At 37.8% G+C, this 17,271-nt stretch overlaps 1 protein-coding gene across 25 annotated transcripts in view; it reads right to left on the reverse strand.

The window, feature by feature from the left end:
• Positions 1 to 17,271, reverse strand: part of LOC131551972 (regulating synaptic membrane exocytosis protein 1-like) — an 81,737-nt gene that overhangs the window by 33,125 nt on the left and 31,341 nt on the right. For 21 of the 25 annotated variants that reach the window (XM_058795261.1, XM_058795256.1, XM_058795254.1 and 18 more), the window contains 3 exons: positions 17,187 to 17,201; positions 4,527 to 4,828; positions 2,605 to 3,419 (listed from right to left, as the gene is read on the reverse strand). In XM_058795261.1, the coding sequence (XP_058651244.1) occupies positions 2,605 to 3,419; positions 4,527 to 4,828; positions 17,187 to 17,201 (1,132 nt within the window). The remainder of the gene's footprint in view (positions 1 to 2,604; positions 3,420 to 4,526; positions 4,829 to 17,186; positions 17,202 to 17,271) is intronic. The other 4 variants (XM_058795262.1, XM_058795264.1, XM_058795263.1 and 1 more) reach the window with 2 other exon arrangements.

A 17,271-nucleotide genomic window follows, 5' to 3' on the forward strand; every position in this document is an offset into this window, starting at 1 on the left:
CCATAGGTGATTGTCTTCAGAAATATTTTTTGTTATTCTGGTTGAAAGTCTCTTCACATCCTGATAGCAATCATTAAGTTAAGTGGTCTAAATGAATTTATCTGTATTTATATATTGTGCGGAAGGTGTAGGACCAAGAAATGTTCCTCCAATCAAAACATTCGGTCCGAGCGTTTTAATTGGCTTTCCTACCTGTCTGTCAACGTATGTATTTGCATACCTCTGCACACCCTGTTCGCGCAGACAGGATACGGCATCGCTGTGCAGACAGACATCAACAACCTCATCTTCCTTCTTGGTATTGTAGTACTTTTACTAACTGTCCTATAAAGTTTTCTCACCGGTGAATGACATGTAGCCCAGCGGTTCCCAATTCCAGTCCTCAATGTGACTGACCAGATAACATGTTGATTTATGTATTGGGAGGAGAAACAGAGAAACACCCCAAGCTAAGACAATATCTAAGTGGTCAACACACCATTTTGGGATGTGTCCAAAAGCCCAATTAAAAACTCAGGACACCATCAAACCACTGCTTTTAGCTTTTTAGTCATTGCTTTTAGCCATACTTTTCCACTGCTGTTTGCCCATGAATTCTTTGAGCGCCGTTCCAGCTTGCTCTGGCCTACATGCCAGCTGCTAACACCATGATGAGAAGAAAAACCACCTAGTCTCGTTACATCCTTTCTTTCTTTTACTTTAGTTTCTTTCTTTTACGTTGCGAGTTTCGTGTTCTCAGTTTAAGTTTGAAATACTGCCACGCTTGGTCTCCGAGGTCAACTCGAGTCTGTGACCACCTCAAAACTTCTACCAGCTACAACTCCGCATCTTCAGCCAACGCCCGACCATTGGCTTCCCAAGACATCACTTCAACGACTACTGAACTTCCCTATCCCCTTGGAGTGGGGACTTGGGAGTGAGCAGGGCACGTGCGTGTCATTATGTAGTCGTTTGGAATGCACTTGGTGAAGGGAGCGTAATTTCCTCATTATCTTCAGCTGGGATGTTCCCGTGACAACGCAGCACGGTGTGCGTCAGCAGATGTCGCTGTTTAAATGTCAATAGTCTTTTTATTGTTGTTAGCATAACTGTTGCAAATAAACATACATTTTATATTTTAAAAAGTTTTTAAAATATGCTATATAATATATAAAAAAATAATATATATACAACTTTTTAAATTATGAAATGTATTTTTTTTTTATGCGGTTGTCCGCCAGCGAATCTGCTGACACACACCGTGCTGCGTTGTCACGGGAACATCCCAGCTGAATATGATGAGGAAATTACGCTCCCTTCACCAAGTGCATTCCAAACGACTACATAATGACACGCACGTGCCCTGCTCACTCCCAAGTCCCCACTCCAAGGGGATAGGGATGATCACTTCCATTTGGAAAATGCCCGTGAATCGTTCAACCGCGATTCTTGCATCGTTACACCCCTAGTTTTGTGCTTACAAGTTAATGTCTTAAACTGCCGATCTTGTTACTGTGCTATTAAATAGTGTTTTTACTATATTTTGGATTTCATATCCAGTGCAGAGTTGATGTTATACGGCTCGTTCAGTGAATCGCCGGCCGACTCAGTGATCAGCTGCAAAACAGTGATTCTGTCCAAATTCCCTATAAAATCATAAATGATTCCCTTTGAGCTAAATTGACCTGTTTACCTTACAACAGTGTTCTTTGCTCACTACTCCTTGAGAAGGGGAAATCTGTTGAAGTTTACTTCACTTCGGAACATTCATTCACGGATTTCAGGATTTCATTCAGGCGCTGATGTAGCCTCTGGTATTCTGGTCTGTGAGCGTATATATGCGTTCAGGGGGCGTGGCTTTGGACAGTGAGGGTGGGATGTTCGCTTTCAGCACTATCAGGCTAAAGTTAGCATTTTCCAAGATCTCCTACTGCACCTTTAAGACTTGGATATGTAATTCATTAGTATGTAAATTAGGTTTTCAGCCTATTACACACAAATAATCTTTATAAAAATAAACAAATAATGATAAGAAATGTTTTTTGAGCAACAAATCAGCATTTTAGAATGATTGATTTCTGATCCTAAAAGTTTTAAACAGTAGTGTACTGTATATATAACGTCAAATTATTATTCTTTTTTAAGAAATCAGTTTTTTATAAAATGTTTTATAAACCTGTCTGCATCGATTTCCTTGTGGGCAGAATGCTGACATATAGCGCCGTTGCACTTTGAGCGTCAAGAGTTTGAATCCCAAAAATAATCATTTATTGTATTGGTTACTTTATTTATTTTAAAGTTTTGAAAAAAAAATAATAAAGTAATCAATCAATTTAAAAAGTATAAAACCTGCAGGACCTTTATGGACAGTCATTGCTGAAAACCCTGCCATTTGCAAACAAAACAAATGAAAAGTCTTGCAGCATTTAAAAGAAGTTATGCAACCTCTTGATAGTCATCACTAATCCATTTGCGTGTTGCAAAAAGTACTAAATTCATCAATCAAACTAAATATTACATTCATATTAATGGTGGTTTCCCTTTCTGAATCATGGAGGTTAGTGTTTATGCAAACACTTGATTAAATATATAAATTACACAAAAGCAGGTATCCATCTGACCCACCTCTCTCACTGACGCTCTCAATCTCCACATCTTCACAACTGGTGTATTCCGGTGTCGAACCGGCCTCTTCCTCCGAGCTGCTGACAGACATCTGCCTCTTGTTTCCTCCCCGTTTGCTCTTGTAGGGGCGGGGTGGGGGTGGTCGTAAAGATTCAGATTGGTCAGAGCTGAGCGAATCATTGCGCAGCATGCTCTCAGCTTTTTGTCGTTTCGATTTGCGCAATAGCGCAGCCGAGCCGGGGTCCAGGTGGCTCGGCTGCAACTTCCTGTCCCATTCCTGAGGCTCCCTGAGCTCAGGTGGGCCTGCGGGCATGGCAGGGCCCACCCTGAACCCCGGAGCGGGCGGCTGTGGGGTGTGGTTCGTTTTAGGAGGAGGACCCTGCACAACAGGCGCACTCTGCAAACCTGTACCCCCCGCGGTCCTCTCTGGGGCGTAGGCCTGCTGCTGGCCCTCCAGCGAGGCCTGCCGCCCATCTGCCCATCTCCGTGCACCTCTGTTGTCCTGCACCATCTCCCCTGCCTCCCTCGGCTTAGGATGCATACGTCCATCAGGCTCCGCCGGCTGGAGTTTGGCCGGATGATGAGGAGCATTTGGGTCAGTCCTGCACTGTTCCCTGGGTGGTTTCTGCTCCGCCTCAGTCCTCCTGGTCTCAGGACTGTCATGCTCCTGAGAGCGAGTCTTCATCAGTCTTCGACTTTCTCTCCGATTTTCTCCAGTATCTCGCTCTTCAGAGTGGATTTTGGATAGGCCTCGCCGCCTCTCACCTCTTGGCCCTAGCTTGCCATTCTGATCAGAGGCTGCTGGTGGCTTTTTTCTAGAGGTCAAATAATAACACAGCATCACAAAGAGACATTCTTACAGACAGTCTTTCCACATTAAAAAGAACTGGATGTTGTTTTAATGAGACATCACTATGCATAAAAAATAGAAACCAAATGAGCGACACAATGTCATGATGCTTCTTGTTTGTCATGAAAATACTCGCCAAAACTGATCCACAGGTCTGAGCTGGTTTAATGTGGTGTTCAAGCCTGGCCAAACTTCATCTAGCTGGGGTCTAGCTGGCTAAAATGGTGTTTAGCTGGTTTAGTTGGCCGGATATTTTAAGAGTACACTCTCTTAAATACACTCTCAAAAACAAAGGTTCTTTATTGGCATTCATGGAACCTTACAAGGTTCTTTTTAGTGGAAAAAAGAATCTTTAGATTATTTACATGCTCTTCAGACTAAGGAAAATAATGTTTTTTTTTTAAGAACTGGTCACTGAAAGGTTCTTTGGGGAATCAAAAAAATTCTCATCACTGAGAAAACCACAGTTTGGAACCTTTATTTTTAAGAGTGTACTACAGTATATATACAAATAAAATGTGTCATCCAAAGCTATCAGGTAAGTTACTAAAATGTGGTTACAACAATACTGTATATCTTAACTGCAAAAATTAAACCATTTATAATTATTAAAGTCGACACTGAAATTAAAGTTGTGATTATCTACCCTATTTTATGAAACAGCTGAAACAGCTACTCAAACAAGTAAAAATGTAGGGTGGGACTTGATTTTGTCCATCAGGATTTGATTGGATTGTTTGCCAATTGCTGTGATCTCATTTGAGTGACAGGTTGCTGGAGGGATCATTGTACTGTTCTCGCACTGTTGCACATGTCATCAGAGAAGAGATGTTGTTGCGAGGGGGAGGGAAGTCAATGTTTTTGATTAAAGATTACAAGAGCAACTGAACTAAAAAAAAAAATTGTGCATAGATGAATCGTTTATAATAAACACTGCGATATTCCATAAACAAGAAAGAATAATAAATTCTGACCTTAATGATTTTTTGTTCATTATAACCTTTAAAAAATATTATGGGAAAAAGTTACTTTTCTAGATTTTGCATTGAGGGAGCGAGAGGCTGATGTGTACCTTTCTTGTGGAGGCTCACTGCGTGAGCGCGATGACGGCGTGTCAGCTGGCCCTGTGGAAGGGCCTTTTCTGGGGTCTGTCGGGGCATGTGGCTGGGTGTCATGGGCAGTGGAAACGGAGGAGTCGAGAGGGTTCTGAGACCTAGAGCGCACCTTCTTCTCCCCAACGGGATCTCCACACATGGCCGGTTCACTCACTGCTGACCCAAGCTCTCCAGCCTTGGGCCCATGGCTGGGAAACCACTCTCCTGATTTAGTGAGCATATCCTGTTGCCTTCGGCACTTGTTACATACCCACATTACCTGGGGTAAAAGAAATATCATATTTCAAATTTAAAGTTTCACTAATTTTGTGAAGGTGGAGTGTGTAATTTCTGTAATTTTAAACGGAACTGCAAAAATAACAAATCTAAAAATGATTTCAGATATTGTAGTCCCTCCCAAAATAGTTTACTTATGATTATATTAAACTAAAATATAAATGTTTTTGAAAAAATACATACTTCACATGTGTGTGACATTTTAAATCTAACAAAATAATACAAAATTCAAAAAGATGACAGATGAAATTAGGATGACACATTCATGCATTTCTTGATTCTGGGTCAATGACAAGTTGTGTCCATGATAAAGAAAGAAAAAAAAAAGCATGTTGGTTTCATGTGTTTTTTTTTACCTTAGTAACATTAAGAAAATGTTCAATTTAATAACAGTAAAATGTCATGTGGTATAACCAAGTAAAATGCAATAATATATTTTAATAAACTATTAAATAATTATTTAAACTGAAGCATTTTTAGCATTAGCATTGATGCATTTTTTTTTTTTAAATATACCTTTTAGGGAATACAAGTCATGAACAATAATAATAAATAATAATAATAATTATTATTATTAATCATTAATGAATACAATTTATAAATTTAAACTTGACTAATTAATTGCATTTCAAATTATTAAAAAAAAACATTTTTGCATGCAGATATTATGCAAATTACTGTACATGTGATACCCCAAGTTCACATAAAACATGTCTTCCCTGACTACAAAGTTACAGATGAAAGGGTTCTTCATCATGTGGTGACCAAAAATAAAAGCTGAGGCGTCAAAAAAATAGAGCTAATCTGGCAGAGACACTGAAACCCTGCGATACGTGACTCAGGTCTGACAGACAAAACGGCAGCCCGCTATAAGGGATAATGTAGGCAGGAGGAGGTGTGAACTGAAAAAATGAGACAGAAAGGAAACTGTTGTGCTAGCAGGGATAAATGTAAAGACAAACAATGAATATAAGGTAGTAATGTTAGCTGACAGAAGGTGGGTGTTTTTGAAACAAGAGGTTGAGACTTGAAACTGCGAGCTCCGTGGGATGTAATCACATGCCCACAGAGCAAAGGCATTGACCGTGGTCACTGTGGGAAGATTCACAGGAACTGTGGGGAAAAGCGCGGAGGGTCGGGCCGCGCTACACGCAAACATTAGCAGCGCTATCCATCACCCTCCTCCACACACACACACAGAAAGCCTGCCTGCTGATTCCTTCAGCAGGAGGATCAGGAGCGAGGAACACAAAAGATCTTGGCACATTCCAAATTTTTTCTCCTTTTTTTTCCACTTCCCTCCTCCAGATTGCTTTTGATTAAAAGCTTGGGAGGTTGAGCGCGAGAGTGAGCGAGGGAGAGGGAGAGACACGCATCAACACGTCTATATTTATCCAGGCAGCCGCCCAGCACCATTGGGGATATGTTAAAAAATTCCCCAGCTCACTGCATAACTTTACTCAGTGAAGACTACCATTGATCCTGCGGATGCAAGGCCAAACAAGTGATCTTACACAGCACAAACACACACGCACGCATTTAACACGCAAACATATACACACACGTAAGCTTACGCACACACGCAGCCTTCTGCTGCTGATGTCCTTGCCAGACAAACACGCTCTGTGGTTATAGTCGGAAAACGAAATGTTCAAATGTGCCACCTGCTACCAGAACTCCTGTCCTAGTTTCCGCTTCTTTTTCTTTCTTCTTTCACTTTCTGTCACTCAGCTAACTTATTTAATCATTCTAAACTCTAAATCAAAATGCACAAAATTTGGCTTACTGCGATCATAAACTAAACAAATCAATAACATTTTTCTAAAACTTTAATACCATAAAAACTTTCGCACACAGTAAGCAGCCATCATGATCACATCTATGACAATAAAATCCTCATCCCATGTGATTCTCACACTCAATCATCTTCATCAAAACCTAAAATCACTCTGTATCAGTGTCAGCTTTTTCATTGAAGAGCAATATTTAGAAATTATTTTCTAGTGCATTTTTACCTTCATATGGGCATTTCTCCTTGCCAATAAAAAAAAACAAAAAAAAACAAACACAAAGTGTGTCGTCCATTTATACCAAATACTTCAAATTAATGAACTAAAATAATTGAAAATGCATATAAAATTACTGAACTGTCCTAATGTTGAGCTCTCTATGTTATTTATATAATTACGTCACATTATGGTTTTGATGGTTTATTTTACATTAAGTGTTTTTAAAGTTTAATTCAATTAAAATACTTTATAATAGCTATACATTCAAAAACACACCTCTGAACAGTGTGAATTTAATGTTGTTTATATACACTTAAAAAGAAAAGCTTCAGATTTACTGAATTTCACTCGGAAACTGCTAGTAAATTTCACAAATAGCCTAATTACACAGAAACTGCAAGTAACGTTGAATTAAAGGTACAATTGTGAAATAGAAATTGTTGTAAAAATGATTTGTCAAAGTCATAAATAAAACTGGAGTATGTTTTACTAAAAATATTATTTCAGTCTAATTCAAAATGTAATCATGTTTAATTCAATATGCTACTAGCTGTTTCTTTGAAATTATTTGTGAAATTTACTAGCAATTGTTCAAGTAAATCCTACACCATTGTTTCAGTGTATACTATTATAGTATTCATATTTTGTTATTATTTTAATTGTTTGTTTTTTGCATTTTTGATAGGACAGTTTAGAGTTGACAGGAAGTGAAGTAGGAGAGAGGGAATGGGATCAGGAAAGGTCCTCGAGCCGGGATTCAAACTCAGAACACCCGTAGCGCAACGGCACTGTATGTTGACGCACTACCCACAAGGCTATCGCCGCTGACAAAATTGTTTTGCATTTTAGTTAGATTTTCTGTTCTCATTTTAGTTTTAGTTTTATTAATTTTGTTATGTGTAATTTCTTTTTAATATTTCTATATAGCTTTAATTTCATTTCAATTTTAGTAATTGTATTACTTCAATTTATTTCAGTTAACTGCCAAGGCAACATTTCTTATTTTCATTTAAGTTTAAGTTTTTCATGCACTGTAAAAAAAAAAATCAAATTAACAAAATGTTGGAAGGGAAAAAAATATTTAAGTTGAGCTAATTTTATTGCTTGGCCTTAGTTGAGAGGACATATTAAGTCTACAAAAATATAATTGAAAAACATTGAATGAATGGTTATTTTCAAATCCAGTCAACAAATGCTAATATTAACAATAACATTACCTCAAAAACAGCAAATACGAATATCTGACATCTATGAGTAAGTAAAGTCTGCAGAGGTACTAAATTCATAAAATTAAGAATATTATAATCTAACAATAGACATAGAATTCTCAGTGGGGTATTTTTGCCTTACATTTGTACTGGGGCACTCTTTTGTCTCTGATGGTGACATTTTTTGCACTGGTTAATTTCTGGCACTGCTCTACGTACCTAGCACCTGACAAAACTTAATTTTAATGTGAAAAACAAACAAACAAACACAAGCACATAAGAAGGTCTCCAGTGATCATAATGTATGAGTGGTGTTGATACAGAGGTAGCAGTGGTGTGTACGGGGCAAAGAGGGGCAGAGAGGGCAAGAGGGGCAGCTCTCTTACAATGAAAAAGCATTATGCTGTGATTGAAAAGGGCTGGCTGAGCTCCAAACTAATCTAAAGTAAATCAGCAGCAGAATCCCCAGCTGTCAGGCACAGACCCCGACCCTCCCCACACGGATTACAACACTCAAATACCAGCCGCCTCTCCTCCAACAACCCACAACACTGTACCACACTGCTTCCTCTCGGATCACACATCACTTATGGACAACAAGACAGGAGGAGGCAGCCGGTTTAATCAAGACAAACTGCTTTCAGACGATTTGTTTGTGTGCACAGACAGTAAAACTGCACTACCAGATTATTAAAGCATAGCTTTACAATATTACCAAATGTGATAATTGAGCAATTGCTTTGTAATTCAACAAAGTGTGAGTTTTCCCAAGAACATGTCCTTGCAAGAACCGTAAGAGCATAAGATTCCAAATCTGGGCTGCTAGCAACAGCAATTGAAGCTTATTGTAAAATGCTTCCCCATGATATTACAGTAGATGTTTTGCCAGTGCTTGTTTTGTATTTTTCATCTATTATTTATTTTCAACAACCTGATCTTGACATTGTTGCATTAGTGATGGAATCTGTTACATTCTAAAAAAGTCTGTAAAAATAGGGCCCATTGTACTGTATATTTATATGAATGATTAATATGTTTTCCTTGTATTTTGAATGACACATTGCATTGTGTTGTGTTTTACAGTTGAAGGAAATGTCTGTAAACTTAACAGATAAACTTCTGACAGAAAATTGCTGGTACTTTTGTTCTGCACTTTTACTAACAGTACAGAATTTTCACTGATATCTGGCAGGCTAATGTTTTCTTTTCTAATCAGACAGATGAAGATGTGGAAATGGCTCTCCAGTTTGTTATCCAACACTCATAAGAAGAGTATTTGGTATTCATAAAATGTAAACAATGACTATATGTTCAGTAATGTTAAAAACATTCCCAGGGGTCTGTGAGAGAAGGACAGAGGGTGTAAAGGTGGAGAGAAGGCAGAAGCCATCTGGGAAGAGGGTCAGTCTCACCCTTGCAGGAGACTCATCAAACTCCTGCAGGTCCAGTGATGGGCTAATTATCAAGCTAATTAACATCTGCTAATGATCAGTAAAGGCCCTGGTGCCTGTGAGCCACTCTGTGCAAAACACACACACTCTCTCTGTCCAGCATCTCTCTAACTCTCAGCTGATTTCACCTTCAGATCAAGCAATAACTACTGCTTCAGCCAAATCTGTACAAATCAACCTGTCTAAAAAAAAGGACCAGGAAGGATGGGTGTAAAATTCTGTTCAAACGGGAAAATCTGCTAAAGCATCCTCTCTCACACCACCTCCATTTTCATTCTTCAAGAACCAGTATGAAAACAGCAGAGAAACATGTTTTTCCCAGGGTGTTAAAACTCTGTGGTGTTGTTTGGATTTGAAATATACAAGCAAATTTAGTCCATTTGTAACCAAGGATGGACCAACCATAGAGAGCAGTGAGACTTTTCACTAATCACTAAAAAAACCAATATTCTATTCAATTCTATTCTATTCAGGGGTTCACATAAGTGGTGCGCACACTGACAAGGTTGACAGCTGCACAAACACTGTTTCAGATCGACCAACTGTAATACTGTATAAGACTTCCATTTGAACTTAAAGTATAAATCTAGGCCAGGAGCTGTCAATTTCAAAGGATAATTCGAAACTGTGACATTCACTGATACGCTTCACTCGGCAGCGCTAAACCCGGCAGCACTAAACCCGGCAGTACTTACTTGAGGGCAACCCGCCAAAATAAAAGCTTGCTAATTTTAGGTCTGAAAATGTTGAAAATTCATATAAAAATAAAAAAGTAAAAAAACGACAATATGTAACAAATGTAAATATTAGCATTGTATTTTTCAAGTGTACTATAAAATAACTGTTTATTTAATACTTAAATAAAATTAAAATTAAAAAAAGTATTATCATACTTTGATTATTTTGTTTATTATTTATTTTAAATATTATTACTATTATATTATATATAAATATATAATATTATAAATACTATTATTGATTTATTTTTTTGTGTGTGTATATTTTATATATATATATATATATATATATATATATATATATATATATATATATATATATATAAAGGATAGTTCACCCAAAATGAAAATTCTATCATTAATAACTCACTTATGTCGTTCCAAACCTGTAAGACCTTCATTCATCTTCGGAACACAAATTAAGATATTTTTGATGCATTCCGAGAGCTCTCTGACCCTCCCATAGACAGCAAGGATCCTTACATGATCAAGGCTCAGAAACGTAGCAAGGACATCGTTAAAGGGGTCATATGATGTGATTTCTATTTTTCCTTTTTCGTTAGTGTGGTATGTAGCTGTTTGTGTATGTATAAGATCTGCAGGGTTACAAAGCTCAAAGTTTCCCACAAAAGGATTCCATCTAAAAGAGAAGGCTGATCCAGACCAGGCTAAAACGCCTCATTCAAACACGCCCCCATATGTCTACATCGCGATGTGGAAATATTTGCGTAATGCCGCCCAAATGTGCACACAAAGAAAGAAGGTGTGGTTTCAGTAACCGCAGTAGTGTTGATGCAGCATGTCAGGGAGACGCTGTGTGTTTCTATGCAAAAGCACTTTATTTGGCCTTCCAAAAGTAGATGCAATTAGGAATCATTGGTTAAGATTTGTTTACAACAGAACAGCACGACCCAAATGTTTGAATTAGTGCAACGCATTTTATGGACGACAGTTTTGTTAACCTAGGAGAGTACCAGGCTGGCTGTGCACATACAGTGGGGCAAAAAAGTATTTAGTCAGCCACCAATTGTGCAAGTTCTCCCACTTAAAAAGATGAGAGAGGCCTGTAATTTTCATCATAGGTATACCTCAACTATGAGAGACAAAAGGAGAAAAAAAATCCAGAAAATCACATTGTAGGTTTTTAGATTTTTAAAGAATTTATTTGCAAATTATGGTGGAAAATAAGTATTTGGTCAATAACAAAATTTCATCTCAATACTTTGTTATATACCCTTTGTTGGCAATGACAGAGGTCAAACGTTTTCTGTAAGTCTTCACAAGGTTTTCACACACTGTTGCTGGTATTTTGGCCCATTCCTCCATGCAGATCTCCTCTAGAGCAGCAATGTTTTGGGGCTGTCGCTGGGCAACACGGACTTTCAACTCCCTCCAAAGATTTTCGATAGGGTTGAGATCTGGAGACTGGCTAGGCCACTCCAGGACCTTGAAATGCTTCTTACGAAGCCACTCCTTCGTTGCCCGGGCGGTGTGTTTGGGATCATTGTCATGCTGAAAGACCCAGCCACGTTTCATCTTCAATGCCCTTGCTGATGGAAGGAGGTTTTCACTCAAAATCTCATGATACATGGCCCCATTCATTCTTTCGTTTACACGGATCAGTCGTCCTGGTCCCTTTGCAGAAAAACAGCCCCAAAGCATGATGTTTCCACCCACATGCTTCACAGTAGGTATGGTGTTCTTTGGATGCAACTCAGCATTCTTTCTCCTCCAAACACGACAAGTTGAGTTTTTACCAAAAAGTTCTATTTTGGTTTCATCTGATTCTCCCAATCCTCTTCTGGATCATCCAAATGCTCTCTAGCAAACTTCAGACGGGCCGGACATGTACTGGCTTAAGCAGGGGGACACGTCTGGCATTGAGTCCCTGGCGGCGCAGTGTGTTACTGATGGTAGCCTTTGTTACTTTGGTCCCAGCTCTCTGCAGGTCATTCACTAGGTCCCCCCGTGTGGTTCTGGGATTTTTGCTCACAGTTCTTGTGATCATTTTGACCCCACGGGGTGAGATCTTGCGTGGAGCCCCAGATCGAGGGAGATTATCAGTGGTCTTGTATGTCTTCCATTTTCTAATAATTGCTCCCACAGTTATTATAGTATTATTATAGTCCCACACTTTGCTATGACAATCTGGCGCTTCTGAATCAGTGACTGTGTGTTTTGTTATTAGTTTAAGTATTTGCTATTGACTGTTCAAATGTGGAGTTTTGCGCAGTGTAGAGTAATGCGTCTTGTGTGCGGCTTGTGTACGGCAAATACATACGAGCATCATCACTGTGTCTGTCACGCGACTCTGTTCCCCCTTTCGGTAATGGTAAATGATGGTAAAACTAACGACATTATTAACTGTCTTTATATTTGCTTTGAAAGCTGAAGCTTGTGATTATGGTAAGGGGCGTTACATTTCCGACACACTCTTGTGGTGTTCAGCCAAATCACAATGCACTGTGTCAGCTGGCCAATCAGAGCAGAATGTGCTTGTCGGAAGGAGGGGCTTTGTAGAAAATGATGCGTTTGAGAGAGACAGGGCATAGAGGAACTACAATAATGTACAGTATTTGGAAAATAATGTGTTTTTTGAACATTAAAGCATGTAAACATATTCTGTTACACCAAATAATGATCTTTAAAAATAGCATCATATGATCCCTTTAAAATAATCCATGTGATATCAGTGGTTGAACCGTAATTTTACAAAGCTACGAGAATACTTTTTGTGCGCAAAGAAAATAAAAATAATGACTTTTTTCAACAATTTATCTCCATCGCGTCACCCTATGGCGCCATTTTGGAGACAGTATCACGTACGTAAACAACGTATGTATGCGGATACATTGTTTACGTTCAGATCAAAGCATATAAAATATAAACAGCGTATCCGCGTATGGTGCTGCTGACACAGAACAGCATACGTTGTTTACGTATATAAATAAAAGGATAATAAACTTCTATTAACACTACTAAACACTTTTCTAAAATGTCAGTGGCAGTCACTTTCTTTAGTGGATTATCCACAAAAAATGAACTTCTGCCATCTGTATGTATGTGTGCTTTATGTGTGGGCATGTGTTATCCAATACAAGCGTGTCCTGGATTACACTAAAGCACTCGTCCCTCTCCACCCTTTCAATGCAAGATTAAGAGAGTGTAATAGACACTGTTTTTCAGTCATCTCCTCAAAAGATGGTTTATTTTTGTTTGTGTAAAACTGTCAATGCTTTTGTGATGCAAGAAAAATGACACCCAGTCTCAGCTCTTGTGAAACAGTACCTGAATGTCCAGGCAAAAGATGTTTGCTGTAAACGAATCTAGAACCCCTGAAGACTCATCATGAAAATCTCTGGCTCTTCTCCACCCAGCATCACAATCTGCCCATCACAGCTCACTGAAACAAAACTCCTGAACTCCAGGCTCTCAATAGCTCTGATGATAAATTACTCTCAGTCGAAAATCCGATTCTACACTCGTTTGTATGGTTTCTCTGTGTAAACCACAAACCACTGAACACACTCAACAGCAGTGGATCTGGTGGGTCGCAACAAAAAGATCACAGGTCTGTTCTTTTGGAGTAAAAACAGCACTAAAAGCAAATAATAAGCAAATAATAAAATAAAATAAAATAAAAAGCATAGTTAGGATAGCAAAACAAGTACACTTCTAAAAGACAAGAGAAAATGAATACTGCTGTTTAAAAGTTTAGGGTCAGTGTTTTTTTTTGTTTGTTTTTTAGAGGAAATTAATATTTTTATTCAGCAAGGATGCATTATACTGTGTGACTTTAAAGACTGGATAAATGGCTGCTGAAAATTCAGCTTTGCTATCAACGGAACAAATTACATTAAAATATATAAAATAAAATGGGAAACAGTTAATTTAATAATATTTCACAATATTACTGTTTCTGCCATTTTATTTTTTCGATAAAAAAAAAATGTTGGCATTTGGTGAGCTTAAGAGACTTATTTTACAAAGTCTTAAATCTATCTACTTGTTAACATCAAAGGTTTCTATAGAGTTATAAAGAAACTCAATTAAATATTAATACTTTTTAAAAGACTTTAATAGTATTTATGTACTCCAGTTTTGGTACCGAGTTGGGAACCAACTGAAAACTTTTATTTATTTTTAAAGTATCCTTTAATTCACATAAATGCTAAACAACTGCTGAGCTTCTTAACAATTTACCAACGAGCCATCATCTGACTCTAGCTGGCTCTGTTTGACTAGCAGCCGAAAGCCTGTCATTCATTATCAGACTCCGCCTCTTCCTCCATCTTGTTAATATCATTTCATTTCCATCGCTCGGTAAGATGCGGACAGGCAGGGTTGTCCGCCGGTGTCAGGTCCACGCAAACGGGGTGGATAAATGGAGTGCTTGAGTTCTGTGAGTGGAGGAAAAGGGAGAACGCAGTTCACGTTTCCACCTCCGACAGCTTGATGAATTGGGGCGGCAACAGGCAGAGCTAGACCCATAATTCAGCATGTTATAAATCCCGGATAAGGATGAAAGACTGCCACAAAAGACATTACTGTCCATTCCGTCTAATGAGCCAGTACATCAGCGCCTGGAGACGCTCACCCACCGGCCCTCTCTCAAAACACTCCTTCACCCGTCCCTCATACAAAGACCATTCCTATTGTTAAATACCGGATCAATAGTGTAAATAATCTATTTCATCTCCCTGCTGATGTTACAAAACCAACTTTCAGTCTTTCGTCACCGAGACATACATCTCACGCTTGACAAGCCATCTGCAGATCGATACAGTGATAAGTTTAGCTCTACTCCCTCTCCAAACATCAGGCCTTTCTGAATTAAGCAGATTGATGAGGTCTATGAATACAACGCCTCCCATGGTACCGCTAGCCATTTGTGTGTGTGTGCATTTCACTGTCACATTATACTCGTCTCTGTAGACCTGAACTCAAGTCCAAACCCCACTGGAGCTGTGTCTCGTATTTTCACTATATAAAGTCCTACATGAGGCCTGACCAAAGGCTGTTTCAAAAAATAGAGTCATTCTAACCAGGGTAATTTTAGTTGACTAAAACTAAAAACATCAAAAATTATTTACTCAAAATAAATGTTAAATTAAATTAAATGTTTAAAAATGTTTTTTTTTTTTTTTTTTAAGCTGGCCAAAGCAACATTCTCATTTGAATGTAGTTTAACTTGATGTATTAAAATAACTAAAACTGAAATAAAATGTAATAAAACACATTGAAATAATTTATAAATACATTTATTTTAATTCATTTTTTATTAAAAAATATTTTTAAAAAACTAAAACAAATTTAAATGAAAATGAAAAATATAAAAATAAAAATGGATATTAATTTAAAATTAAAATAAATAAATATTTAATAAATAAAAAATTTTAGGTTCTTATAAGAACCATCTTTTTTAGTGTAAAATATATTAACAATATTATTATTTTAATATCTAAAGAACCTTTTCCACTACTAAGAACCTTCTGTGCAATGAAAATGTTCCATGGATGTGTCAGGTTCTTCATGGAACCACTGATGCCAATAAAGAACCTTAATTTTTAAGAGTGATACTAAAATAACACTGGTTCTCATCGAAAGACATTGCTCTACCGTCCTTGTTAATATAATATCCACAAACCAGATGCAAAGGAAGAGGAGAAAGATCCATATAAATCATTTCACAGTGTCGCTTTGAGGAGGTGGGCAGTGGAATGACACAATTGCTGGTGTTTTCCAACATCACCGAAGTTCTGGTGTTAAAAACTACCCAGCTCCAAAGACCAGCCTGGCTGACCATATAGTCTAAAATGGATCTTTGGAAAAGAAAGAAAGAACAAGAGACCGAGAGGAGAGTGTACTGCCTAGGGAAACGAATCTGACTTCAAAAACAGCAGCACTCAGAAAGAAACGCTTGGCTAAAGAAGAAAACACAGATATTACCAAGAGGCCTGATAATCACTGGGATAATGAGCTCTGGATTGCATTTACAGGGATCTTTTTGCAGCACTGAAGTGTATGGCACTGTTCTGATTAACGAATGCAGCGCTATGGGAGAAGACACAGTGCATGTTCATTTTAACAGTATAGCAGGCCAAGCAGGACATGCATTCATCGAACACATTCTCTGGCCCTGATTTACTAGAATCACAAATAAAGGGTGCTATTTTCCTTGTGGAATCTAACCTACTGCACTACATGGGTGCATTGCGGGTGATTAACTAACAAGAACTGTATACATAGGTTAGACATGTCCATATTTAAATGAGGCTTCTGCATGTGGTAACTGTACTAAATGTTACATGAAGTGCTCACTGCATACTTGGCAAACATAACGACAAACAAACAAACAATAAATAAATAATATACACAAAGTTTGAAAGTGGTCAACAAGCTCATAATTTTATTTAAAAAATCTAATATAAAGTGATTTTGTGAAATATTATTACAATTACTTTGTAATTATTTTTTTAAAGATTTTAATATGTTTTCATTTTAATTTAATTCAATATGTTTGTAATTTATTCCTGTGATGGCAAAGCTGAATTTTCATCAGCTACTGTATCTATTTGCAGTGACATCAATCTGTGTTTTGGGTGTGTATGGATGCATCACCCAAATTACATAATTATTCAGGGAAATCCACAAAAACACATACTGTACACACATAAAACTTTTGTAAATCTGGGTGTTGTGCGGGTAGCATATACTGTATGAAAATAAGCCATAAAGAAGCTTACATAACCTAAACCTGACAAACAGAACAGTGCAATGAATTAACAGAGTGAAACTCAAAAAAAAAAAATAAATAAATAAACACTGAAGATGTACTGAAGACCTTGTATATGTGAATGAAGGGAGTGAGGGAAAGAACACTTTCAGATCAGCATTCACACTCACAGTGACAAAAAGAGAATAGAAAATGCTAACCACTTTGTCCACTTTCTTCTCCAGCGACACAGAGAGAAACAGGATGGTGGGTGGGGGAGAAGAACAAGAGAGAGAAGTATGAAAT

The sequence above is a fragment of the Onychostoma macrolepis genome, chromosome 13 (genome assembly GCF_012432095.1).
Source record: "Onychostoma macrolepis isolate SWU-2019 chromosome 13, ASM1243209v1, whole genome shotgun sequence".
In the NCBI taxonomy this organism is placed as follows: domain Eukaryota; kingdom Metazoa; phylum Chordata; class Actinopteri; order Cypriniformes; family Cyprinidae; genus Onychostoma; species Onychostoma macrolepis.